We start from the raw sequence: 12,355 nt of genomic DNA, 5'->3' as shown, positions 1-12,355 counted from the left end.
AATAAATAAAAAAATAATCACTATTTCAAAAATTTCTTGTATTAAAACTACTGATTTGGAATTGTTTTTTCTTAATAATATCACTAAATAATGAGATAACTAATATTATACCTATATATAAAATTATTTATAATTCTTTTGGAAATTTCATTATTTTCCCGCATCACTCTATTTTTCTCTTTCTATTTAACAATACGCGCGTATAAACTGTACGTATGGAACACCAAACGCACACTATAGGTATTCAAAAGTCGAACATTTCCGTAAAGGTGTTGTGAAAAATATTGTGTGCACCTCGGGTCGAAAGCTTTTTCAGACTCGTGTGATTTGCCTTCACACTCGTCTGAAAAACGCTGTTTTCTTTCCTTGGTACACAATATACTATTCTTAAGGGAATCCTGCAGCCGTATATGATTTACCGACATTATCGTTTATATACAGAATTAAAGTCCGCACAAAAATCTAGGGTAACAAATGCGATTTTATATCAAAAACACCAAAAAATTAAAAATATTACTTATTTGGGCACATATACAGCTGTCACCTGACGACAATATTTGCTTAGAACAAAAATTCTGCAGTTTATACATACATAATGTCATCTGCCCTTGGGAAAACATGTAGGAATAATATCGTGCAAGTAGAAGTAAGATTCAATGCGTACAAAAAAAGATCCATCGAAAAATTATTTTAGTAATGCAAATACGGATGCAGAATGACAAGAAGAGCAGCAACAGTAGTTGCCGAATCTTGCGAGAGATGGCAAGCAAGCAAACAAAACAAAACAAAATTAGAAAGGTTGACATTATCGACATCGAGGAAGTTCGCCTGTCACTGCAGGATCCCCTATAATACATCCCGCTGCCAACGTCGGTGCCAGTAGAGCGCCTCTTTAGTTTAGCACTATAAGTGTACCCCGTCGGAACCGTTTATTATACAAAACATTCAAAAACTTTTCTCTTTGAAAAATAAAAACTTAAAATAAAATCATGAGTATACTGTTTTAATATCCCTTTTATAATGTGCGTAATTTATAAATTTTTATGAATAGTCATAAACACAAAATTATCTAAAAAATTATCTACATAAATCATTAATAATCGTCTCATCTTTTATTTAGATTAATTAGGTTAAAAACAAAATCGTCTTCATCTTATCTAAGATGAATTTATGAATTGTTATCTTATCTTCATCTTAGATTATTTTGAAATCTATGGCAAATACTGGTAATATGTGAAATTCACGCCCTGCTAAAGTATCTTTCCTTACATTTTTCAGACTTAAGACTATGTTATTGTTACCCACACAGCAAAATATATCTGAGATATAGCCAGATATCTTTATGTCTATATACAATTGTCAAATCTGAGATATCTTATTTTCAGATATTCACAGAATATCTGCAGGACATCATTACTCGATATCACATTATATCTTTGAAAAAGACATCTCTGCAACATTTGCATTCGAATATATGGTCGATTTATAGTTAGGTCTTATATTTTATAAAGATCAACTCAAGTTTATTCGTAGTCAATAAAACAATCCGAGAGGACTTGGACGCCGTACCGATTCGTCCCGGCGAAAACCACACGCCGCGAGGGAACTTAGAAAATTTTCACTCGGACGGCGCCGGAGGTAACGACCGCGGCGCGAAAGCAACTCGTCGCGAGGGGACTTAAAAAACTTTTGCTTAGGCTGCGCCAAAGGTAAAGCCCCTTGCACAATGCCAGGCAACAGGCAATAGGAACAGAGAATAGAAATCAGAAATCATGTATAAATGCAGAATAAACAGTGACACAGGCAATAGACACAGAGTTTTCGTCACGTTGGAAATTCTGTGCCTATTGCCTGTTGCCAACCAATCATAGCATTCGAATTTTTTAGGTTGTAATTAACGATTTTTTGGTTATTTCCTCTTCCTATTGCCTGTTGCCTGGCATTGTGCAAGGGGCTTAACGACCACGGCGCGAAATCAACATGCCGCGAGAGGACTTAGAAAATTTTTGCTCGGGCTAGCGCTAGTAACATGTGCTGTCGCGACGCGGCTACATGCGCCAGTACCTTCTCGTAAGCAAAACTCCTTACGCACTATGATAAAAGGCGAGCCTGTGAGATACTTGGCTCTAATATTTTTCGTAGTACCTCAGAGATATCATACAGTGCAGAAATAGCAAAATGCAAAATATTGGAATAATATTGATATGTATAATTTTGAATTTATTGCAAATTTTTATGAAAAGAACTTCTTTTATATTTGGAGGACGCAGAATTGGTGACATAAAAATGAATTTCTTATGACTCCTTAAGAATCATTTTAGAACAGAGAATAAATACGGAAAAAGAATTATGTTACGTTCGGGTTTTTTAATCGGAACGTCGGAGTGGGTTCATATGCATCGAAATGTTACAGCATTTGAAATATTTTAAGGCAAACTCGAAGGTAAGTTAGAATCATTTGTTTCTTTGGAATTTTGACTCGCGCTACACTCTCTAAGGATGAGACGAATTTTCTGTGCTAATATTTCCGTCTGAAAGACTCTCTGAGCGTGTTTCGACAACAGGGCCCGGTTGAGGCGCATTGAGGACGCCCTGAACGGGAGGTTCTGTTGGTGCGGCCTGAGACGGAGCGGGGCATAATGTGCTGGGATCAAACTCGCCGCGGCCGTATGGTAGGCTCACTAGGCTCGACGCAGTCTTTTTAACTGGTGGGCCCGGCCGGACCGCCTCGATCGCATCATTAACGGCGACGGACTTACCGTAAGGTTGCTTACTCTGCTTCCAGCTCCTGCTTAATAGGAGTAGGTGTTATTTTGAGAGATCTACCCCGGGAGCTCCGAGGGGGGAGCGGGGCGGGGGGGTACCGCGGGCAAGGGGAGAGCGGGGCGGGGGTGTACCGCGGGCAAGGGGGGAGCGGGGAGAGGGAGTCCGCGGGGAGGGGGGTGGGGGACTCGAGGGCGAGGGTGTCCGCGGGGAGGGGGTGGGACTCGAGGGCGCGGGTGGTCCGGGGGGGGGGGGGGTGGTCGGCGAGCATGTCGGGACATGTTTATTAAATGTTAATAAACGTATCGTTGACAAGGGTACCGCCGAGGGGGGGGGGGTGTCCGCGTTTTACGCCGAGGGTGGTCCGGAGGGGGGAGGGGGGGTCGTCACTTTATCGGCGCGGGGTATACAAAGGCGATGGGCGCCGTTCGGCTACTGGAATTTTATCGGCGGCGCGCCGCGGGAGGATGGGGGTCCGCGTCCAACGGCCACGTCGGTCCGCGTGACGTCACACGACTCGCCCGCGTCTCGTTCGCGTTGTCTTTCCCTCAGCGCGGTCTCTCTCTCTCTCTCGCTCCCACGTTATTAATTTTTAGGTAAAAGAAACAAAAAAGAAACAAAAAAGAAAATACCTCAATCTCGACGAGGGGGGGCCCCATGGCCGCGACCCGCCGGCATCCGTCTCAACGCGAGGGAGTCGGCGTAAATTTGTTCCCGCCCGCGTCCGATGGCCGGGAGGTTGAGAGCGTTCCGCAGCGCTCGCCCGCGTGAAACACCGGGTGGCGTGCCCACCTGAACTGTTGGGAGCCGGGGCGCGGGTGGCTGACGCGGGGGAGCGGCGGACCTTGCCTCCTGAATCTCACTATCACTATCAGATTCAAAGTTATCAATGTCAAAATTAGAATAAAAAAATTCCGCGATATTAATGTTTAATACTGGCCGCCCGCGGGGGATCAGCCCGCGTCCGCCACCGTTCGTCCGCGGGATACGCGGGATACGCGGGAGAGCAGCGACAAAGTTGTTAAAAGTAAAATCATCAAAGTTGTTAAAATTAAAATTATCGAAGTCGTTAAAATTAAAATTAAAATCATTTAAATCTTCGGCACTTCCCACAATTTCACTTAATTTTACGTATTTAGCCTGATACGGGGGAAGGTTTGGAGGCATCACAAACAAGAAAGTAAAAAACAATCACAAAGGCGTCACTAATCCTCGAAAAAAATATTTTCGGGCGAAACACGTTCAAGCAGGCTCACGGCTACGATGAGACTGAAGTCGCCAGAGAAAAATATAATGGCGGTCGTGTAAACTGATAGTCGCTTCCAGCGAAGTCTCACGCTATAAAGGCGAGCGCTTCATAGTTTACGATATACGAATAGGCGAGCGTCGCCGGAGCATCGCTTCATAGGTTACGATATACGATACCTTAAATTTCAAGTGGCCTGAGTGGTTCGAGTCGAACGTCGCATATACGACTCGAATGGAAATGCATGTGAAGAAATTAAGTCGTAATTTATATTTAAAAAAAATACATTTTTTTATTCTTGTTTTACATATTTTTTGTTTTTACATACTACGGTAGCGCACTAAAAAAAACAATTCTACTCGATAGATGGAACATCGCGTCGATGCACAGATTTGCGACTGTAAACAAAATAGCGAGTTAGACACTTGTCTCTGCAATGATTTCACCCTTCTAGAACATGCGAGCCGCCATTCGGTTACGGCGTCTCACACACTACAAAAGCGAGCGCCGATGGTCCGACGACGGTTTAAAGATAAAATAGCCGAGGTAAACAATTGATAAAATTTGGCACCGATGACGATTCAACCGTTGCGGAGTCCTCTTCATGTTTTTTCTAGAAAGAGCCGCTGCAGATTACGATTTAACCGTCGCGGCGGTATTCGGTTATGGCGCGGCATATTACAAAAAGCGAGCGCCGATGTCCGGCTGCTGGAATGTATAAACAAAATATGTCTAACGATAATTATACAAACGCATAACATCCATTGTCGCCAGGATGATTATGGATCCACATCTTGCGGATCACAGTCTTCGGCTAGCTTTCGCGACGCGAACGTTTATATTTGCGGGTAAAGTTTTTTTGTGTCAAGTATTCAATACGGAAGAATATTTTTCACGATAAAGGAGATGGCAATAATTCAGATATGGATCGCGAGTTAACGGACGACAGCGACTATTTTAGTGACGAAGACGACAATCATGAAGAAGTCGATAGAATAGTGCTGCGTTGGGAAATCGTTGAACTAAATCTACGTGTGAGACATTGTGTAATTTATTTTTATTATTCAACGGGTGGTGCACTTGCACTATGTGCTCCATGCAACTCTATGGGACCTTAATTTCGGCATGTACGCTCACCTAAAACACTTCGTTGAGAGACGCGGAACGACGCATGGCCGGTATTGTTCAAGATGTCGTGAATCATTGTATATGATATTTCCGCGTAATATGTGCCCGATTTGTACACGATAAAAAAATATTATCGCGGCTTTTAAAACAATAATTTCGAGGCAATAATGGATGCAGATTCATCCAACGAGAATCGTCCGTTGTCACCGGACAGCACTTATAACAGCGATAGAGACGAGAACCGTAAAGAAGTTATGAAAAAAATAGTGTCGCGTCCCGAATTTTTAGCGTTAGATGGACGTACGAAGTGTTGCACAATTTATTTTTATTTTGAATATGGTTCAGATAACCTGTGTTATTCGTGTATGATCGCTGCACCAGACACTGGTGAGCACATACGTAAATATCGAGAGCATGTAACCGAACCGTACGAGGTAATGAACGTTCAATTTTGCACAGATTGTCGTAATACTCCATTGTTCCAAATATATCCGTGCAACATGTGCCCGACTTGCATGAAGTGATAAAAAAAACATTATCGCGAGTGGGACATTATACACAACGTGCGCAACATGACGGAACACGTGCGGATAATTGAAGAGAAATCTGTGGAGCCTCCAAAATCTTGGGATGAAATACAAATGGAATGTATTACAACAGATATCATCAATGGTTTGCGTGAAGAAGATCAAGGAGTGAAATTGAGGGATGTGCGACGAATATCGCCGGTGCAGTTTCTTCGCGATCGCGAACTCGGTATACGCGGAACCGGTCAACGCTTCGCTAGACAAAGAGTCGTTATCGATACCTCTTCTCCATATGACTGGGATTCTATCGTGAGAAAAAAAGTATATCGACGACTGCGGGACGAGTGCGTTAGCGAGGAAGAATCACGTGTAGCTCGCTGTACTGACGTTGTGCCTATTGCTGACTATCGCTATTGGGCGTCTAAATTTTGTGAACAGCTGTGAAGCAACAGATTGTGAAGCAACATACATTAAGATTCACACAGGTATTGGGAAATACGTCGAATTGGTGGTGATGAACAATTCGATACGTTTGTATATGTACCCAAGGGCCCCTTATCTCAATAATCCTAATCATCCCCATCTATTGATGCTTCAAAAAACCTTTGAACGTGACTGTGATGATCATGATAATTGGGAGCATAATGTCCCTTACTTCTTGCCTCATTATGCTATGTCTGACTACTATCGCATTCAAAGTGGCAAACGATATTGTTCAGCGTGCGATCGAATCACGTGCAAGTGCTCCATCGAAGAATGTGACGTTATTTAAAAAAGACAATATTAAAAAACAAAAACATGGAACATCACGATGAAACGGAACGCAACCTGTTGGAACAATCCAACCAAATCGCTACCTTGGACGAATATTTTACATGGACACGGCGATGCGAGGAATTTATTGAGCAGCTCGAAGAAGACTGTCGTTCCAAACGTCCGCGGCTCTCAATCACAGATGAGAGCCGCGTAAACAGACAATCTTTAGTGGCAAGAATCGCGCGACTCGAAGGTGCGAAGACTCTATTACAGAGACGGTTCGTACATATCGGTAGTGAGTACGCGGCGGGCGCCGCTAGTAGTGACGATAACGCGGAAAGACTCGTTTGGCGAGAGATCGATGCCGCGTTCGAAAACCGTGTATCGACCGGTGCGGTGATAAATATCAATTACATCGAACCGCGAAAATTTCTCGAAGACGCTGAAGTCATCGTGCTCGATCGTGTGCGGAACGTCATGCAAAGACACGCAAGTGTAAAGATAAACACTGTGTTCAACGGCGAGTTTGTGACGGGTGACAAACGTGCGAACAAAAGTTTCGGCACGGGAAACTATGAACTCTTTCGTGCGTCCGATCTGCGCAAGTGGTACGAGCGACACGTTTATCGAGCCTACTTTATCACGTCTCGAAGAGTTTCAGGAACGCGACAGCGGGTGGGCGTTGTCGCGTATACTCAATCTGACTGTGAACGTGAACAAATACAATCCTTTGCACGCGAGATGTTACATCAATTTACCGCAAAAAATTAAATCGAAGAAAGCGGTGATCAACGTGCATTCTGTGGACAATGCATGCTTCGCGTGGTGGCTGCTTTACATCCAGTCGAAAGACATTCAGAACGGGAATCCTCGTACCGACATTACACAACAGTATTAAATTTACAAGGCATTGAGTTTCCAATGATTTTGAAACAGATTAAAAAGTTCGAACGACTCAACGATATATCCATCAATGTGTATACCATCGAGGGAGAGAAGACGCCAACCGTTCTCCCGATACAGCTCACCGACCTGAAGAGAGAAAAGCACGTCAATTTGCTGTACGTGCAGGACCCGCGAGACAACAACGTGGGGCATTTCGCGTGGATAAAAAATCTATCGCGTCTCGTTAGCTCGCAATTGAGCAGGCACAATGGTCGGAAATACTTTTGCGATCGGTGAGTACCTATACTCCTTTTTAATAAAATTATAAAAGTATTTTTAATATAAAAAATAAAAAAAAAATGTGTTTTTCTTTTGCAGTTGTTTACATTATTTTAGATCGAGCGAGAAATTGGAAGCCCACGGAGTAGACTGCCGAGAGATAAACAACTGTGCGATCCGACTACCGAGCGAGGACGACAAGTGGCTGAGTTTTAAGAATCACAGCAGGAAGGAACGAGTTCCGTTCGTCGTGTACGCCGACCTGGAATGTACCCTCGAGAAGACGGATGCGGATCCGACAACGTCCATATACACGTCTCAACATCATCGGGTATTTAGCGTAGGATATTACGTGCGGTGCTCGTACGACGACTCGTTATCCGCGTATCGATTTCGTCGCGATAAGGATTGCGTCGCGTGGTTCGTCGAGGAACTAAGACGTTTAGCACACGACGTAAAGAGTATCTTATCCGGTAATGTTTGCATGACGGAATTAACGCAAGACGAGCGGGAGATATTTCACAGCGCGACGCATTGCCACATTTGCGAAAAACCGTTCGAGCCAGACGACGTGCGAGTACGCGATCATTGTCATCTGACCGGTCGTTATAGAGGTCCCGCGCATTCCAACTGTAATCTAAATTACACAGATTCGCATTACATTCCAATAATTTTTCATAATTTATCGGGTTACGACGCTCATTTTATTATCAAGGAAATAGCTACAGCGTACGAAGGACACGTAGACTTACTTCCAATCACGAAAGAAAAATACATTTCGTTCACGAAACACGTTAAAGATACCGCAGAAAAATCAGATTCGCGAAGCGACATAAAATTACGGTTTATCGATTCGTATAAATTTTTGAGTAGCAGCCTCGATAAATTAGCATCTTTTCTATGCAGAGATAAGTTAAAAATTGTACGTTCTCAATTTTTACAATTATCGACCGAGAATTTTGATCTTTTGACGCGAAAAGGCGTATTTCCGTACGAATACGTGGATTGTGTGGACAAGCTGGAGGACACGTGTTTACCACCGCGCGAATCGTTTTACAGTTCCTTGACCGGTGACACCGTATCCGAGAGCGATTACGAGCACGCCGCTAACGTCTGGCGACGGTTCTCCGTTCGAACCTTGGGCGAATACAGCGATCTGTATCTAAAGACCGATGTCTTGTTATTGGCTGACGTTTTTGAAAATTTCCGCGACAGTTGTATAGCGAGTTACGGACTCGATCCCGCGTACTACTATACTTTGCCAGGTTTCACATGGGACGCCATGTTGAAGCATACTCGCGTAAATTTCGAACTGCTCACCGACATTGACATGGTTATGTTCATCGAACGCGGTATACGCGGTGGTCTGAGTCAATGTTTCGGCAGATACGCGCGGGCCAACAACAAGTACATGCAGTCGTACGATTCATCGAAACCGTCGTCGTATTTGATGTACTTCGATGTAAACAACTTGTACGGCTGGGCGATGTGTGAGCCACTGCCCTACGCGGAGTTTCGATGGGTCGAAGACGTTTCAAATTTCGACTTTAGCGCGATCGCTTCGGATTCGCCCACGGGTTATATTCTTGAGGTCGATCTAGAGTATCCGCAGAATATACACGACGCGCACGCTGACCTACCGTTCTGTCCGACGCGCGACAAACTGCCCGGCAAACGACAGGACAAACTTCTCGCCACGCTGTACGATAAGAAGCGTTACGTCATCCATTATCGCAACCTACAGCAGTGCACGCGACACGGCATTCGGGTCACAAAGATACATCGCGTATTGCAATTCACTCAATCTACGTGGCTCCGCACTTACATCGAGCTCAATACGAAATTTAGAACACTGGCCAAGAACGATTTTGAGAAAAATTTATATAAATTGATGAACAACGCGGTTTTCGGGAAAACGATGGAAAATGTTCGCAATCACGTCGATGTAAAATTACTGACAAAGTGGAAAGGTAGATGCAACGCGGAGGCACTGATCTCGAAACCAAATTTTCATAGCAGGAGCGTGTTTTCGGAAAATCTGATAGCCGTTAAACTGCGAAAACTCGAGGTTAAATTTTACAAACCTATTTACGTCGGCATGTGCATTCTCGACATATCGAAAGTCTGTTTGTACGAATTTCATCACGAGTACATGTCTCCCCTGTATGGTGACATGTGTAGAATTATGTACACCGATACGGACAGCCTTATATACCACATCGAGTGCGAGGATGTGTACGAGAACGTGAAACGCGATATCGTTAGATTCGACACGAGCGATTACGCGATCGACAACGCGTACGGTATAACGCTCGAGAACAAAAAAGTGCCGGGCTTGATGAAGGACGAGAATAACGGTGCGATCATGACCGAATTCGTTGAACTCAGGGCGAAGATGTACGCGTTGAGAGTGGATGGTAAGAAAGACTGTAAAAAAGCGAAAGGTGTCAAGAGCAACGTCATAGCGCGTACTATAACGTTCGACGATTACACGAGATGTCTGCGAGACGAAATTGAAATGACGCGACGGCAATCCTGTATACGATCGAAGTTGCACGAGGTGTACACCGTGTCCGAAACAAAAATTGCTCTGAGTCCGTACGACGATAAGCGATACGTTATACCAGATTCGACCGATACGTTACCGTGGGGACATTACCGAATACCTTTGTAACGTACGCATGTATGTATGCATGTATGTAATAGTATAACGTATGCAGTAGTATATGTATGTAATAGTATAACGTATTGTGAGTATTATATTACAGTATTGGAATGAATATTAATAAAGATATGACACATGTGTATTTCATATTTTTTACGTACTTTATATGTATTTCATATTTCAAACATTTTACATGTATTACATATTGCATTTTTATGTTAAGAATAAAAATACAGTTTGCACAAATTAAATAACATTGTCCTTGTGTATCCATGAATTGTGCGATCCATCGAATCCCAGCCATTTAACGTAAACCTCATCACCCCTCTTGCGCAATACTTTCTCCACGAGATACACGTCCGGATAAGTCGCGTGATGCAACTCGTGCTCGTAGAACGCCCCAGCGACGGATTTTCCGCGATAGTCCTCGAGTAGATAGGTAACGGGATTGGTACGCTGCACTTTAACGATCTTAAACACCTCGGTGGTCCAATTCGGTGTGTAGCCTTTCTCAAAAATTGTTTTGTATTTGCTAACGCGCACCGAGTCACCCACTTTGAATTTTGCCGGACCCGCGATCTTTATCGCGCTGTACACCGTAGCCAAGAGTCTTTCGGCTTTCGCGGGGGTAACGTCGACGGGTCGCATGCCGATTGTTCGATGCTTGCGCGCGTTGTAATCCGACACGAGTCGCGGCAACGCGTCGACCCACTTGTAATTTCCGTTGAGCGTAAACATCTTCCACATGTTGTTCTTTAACGTACGATTGAATCGCTCGACGACCGACGCCTTCAACACCGAATACGTGGAATAATGATTGATGTCGTGTTTTCTCACGAGACGTTGCACGTCGGCGTTGTAAAATTCCTTCCCCATGTCGGTTTGTAGATTACTAGGGCACCTCCCGCTACGTCGAATTATCTCAGCGATAGCATCAGCTGTCTCGCTGCCGCCTTTACCCTTGAGCGGCACGGCCCACGCGTACTTGTTCAACACATCGATGACGGTGAGTATGTAGTGGTAGCCTCCGTTGAAACGCGAGTATGGACGCATCTCGACGATGTCAGCTTGCCACAGGTCGTCGTACCCTCGCACTATGACGTGTCTGCGGGGAAAATTTCTTCTCGCCGGTGCGTGCAATTCGTCCACAAGCCGTCGCTTTTCGATATTTTTATCCGCATCGGTCGATTTTAACGGTCTCATGTTTCGTTGTCGCCGTTTCTGCTTCTAATGCATCGTTCGTAGCAGTTTCTGAACAGTTCATAACCGCTTCTGAACAGTTCGTAACCGCTTCTGAACCATTCGTGAATCGTTCGTTGTCGTTCGTCGTCGTCAGTTAACTGCTTCCTACCACTCATCGTCGTCGTCGTCGTCGACGTTCTCTAGCCGTTTGTAGCCTTTCCTGTCTCCGCGTAGTTCGCAGCTGTTTCTAAACCGCTCGTAATCGTTTTTAAGCTGTTTTTGAACCGTTCGACAACCGTCCGACAACCGTTCTCGAACCGTTGAACAGCCGTCCGACAACCGTTCTCGAATCGTTCGTTGCTGTTCCTCGCCGTCGTTAATGAACCGTTGCTTCTCTTCACTCGTCGCCTTTCGATAGTCGTTTCTGTTGAACCGTTTGTCCATTGTTGTTCGTTGTCGCGTCTGATTCAACGATATTCGCACGTCGAAGCTTGTTTATCGCAGTCCGTAACGCTTGCACATCTTGCTCGAACGCAGTCAGCTTCTCGTCTGATTCTTTTCGTTGATTGCTCAACATTTTAAAGAATTGATCAACGTACAGTTTGTTAACCGCGTCACCGTCAGTCTCAGGTTGCGCTACGCGACGAATCTTGCGCGACCTTGCGTCAAAGTCCGTGGCGGTACGACACAGAGCGTTATTGCGCACGAAATTTCTCATTAATCCGCTCCACCGATGATACGAAATGGCATTCGTCGCGTCTCCGCTGTGCTCGAACAATCCAAATTTGTTGATCGGCATTTTGACGCTGATTGAACGGATCGCTGTCGCACCGTTTAATTTATAATAAGCCCGGCTTCGCGAAGTTCCTCGATGATCGACATGATCTCGTTGTCGTGGGCATTGTTGCCAGCTTGACGCGAAGC

General features: G+C 44.5%; 1 protein-coding gene across 1 annotated transcript; it reads left to right on the top strand.

Annotated features, from left to right (window-relative positions):
• Nucleotides 1-7,154: 7,154 nt before the first annotated feature.
• On the top strand, nt 7,155-10,330 carry LOC112459306. The gene is made up of 2 exons (XM_025023342.1): nt 7,155-7,598; nt 7,684-10,330. The coding sequence occupies exons 1-2, from the start codon at nt 7,234-7,236 to the stop codon at nt 10,256-10,258; spliced, it is 2,940 nt and encodes a 979-aa protein (XP_024879110.1). The 5' UTR covers nt 7,155-7,233; the 3' UTR covers nt 10,259-10,330.
• The last annotated feature ends 2,025 nt before the right edge of the window (nt 10,331-12,355 follow it).

This window comes from Temnothorax curvispinosus, unplaced genomic scaffold (genome assembly GCF_003070985.1).
Source record: "Temnothorax curvispinosus isolate PA1 unplaced genomic scaffold, ASM307098v1 QBEX01009716.1, whole genome shotgun sequence".
Lineage (NCBI taxonomy): Eukaryota > Metazoa > Arthropoda > Insecta > Hymenoptera > Formicidae > Temnothorax > Temnothorax curvispinosus.
Note: the sequence above shows the minus strand (reverse complement) of the source record. Positions and strands in the feature narration are given on the sequence as shown.

Excerpts from the sequence above, each read along its gene's own strand:
- LOC112459306 (XM_025023342.1), top strand. The coding sequence starts at position 7,234 with ATGCTTCGCGTGGTGGCTGCTTTACATCCAGTCGAAAGACATTCAGAA. Across the intron at positions 7,599-7,683 it reads CGGAAATACTTTTGCGATCG|TTGTTTACATTATTTTAGAT; the intron begins GTGAGTACCTAT and ends TTTCTTTTGCAG.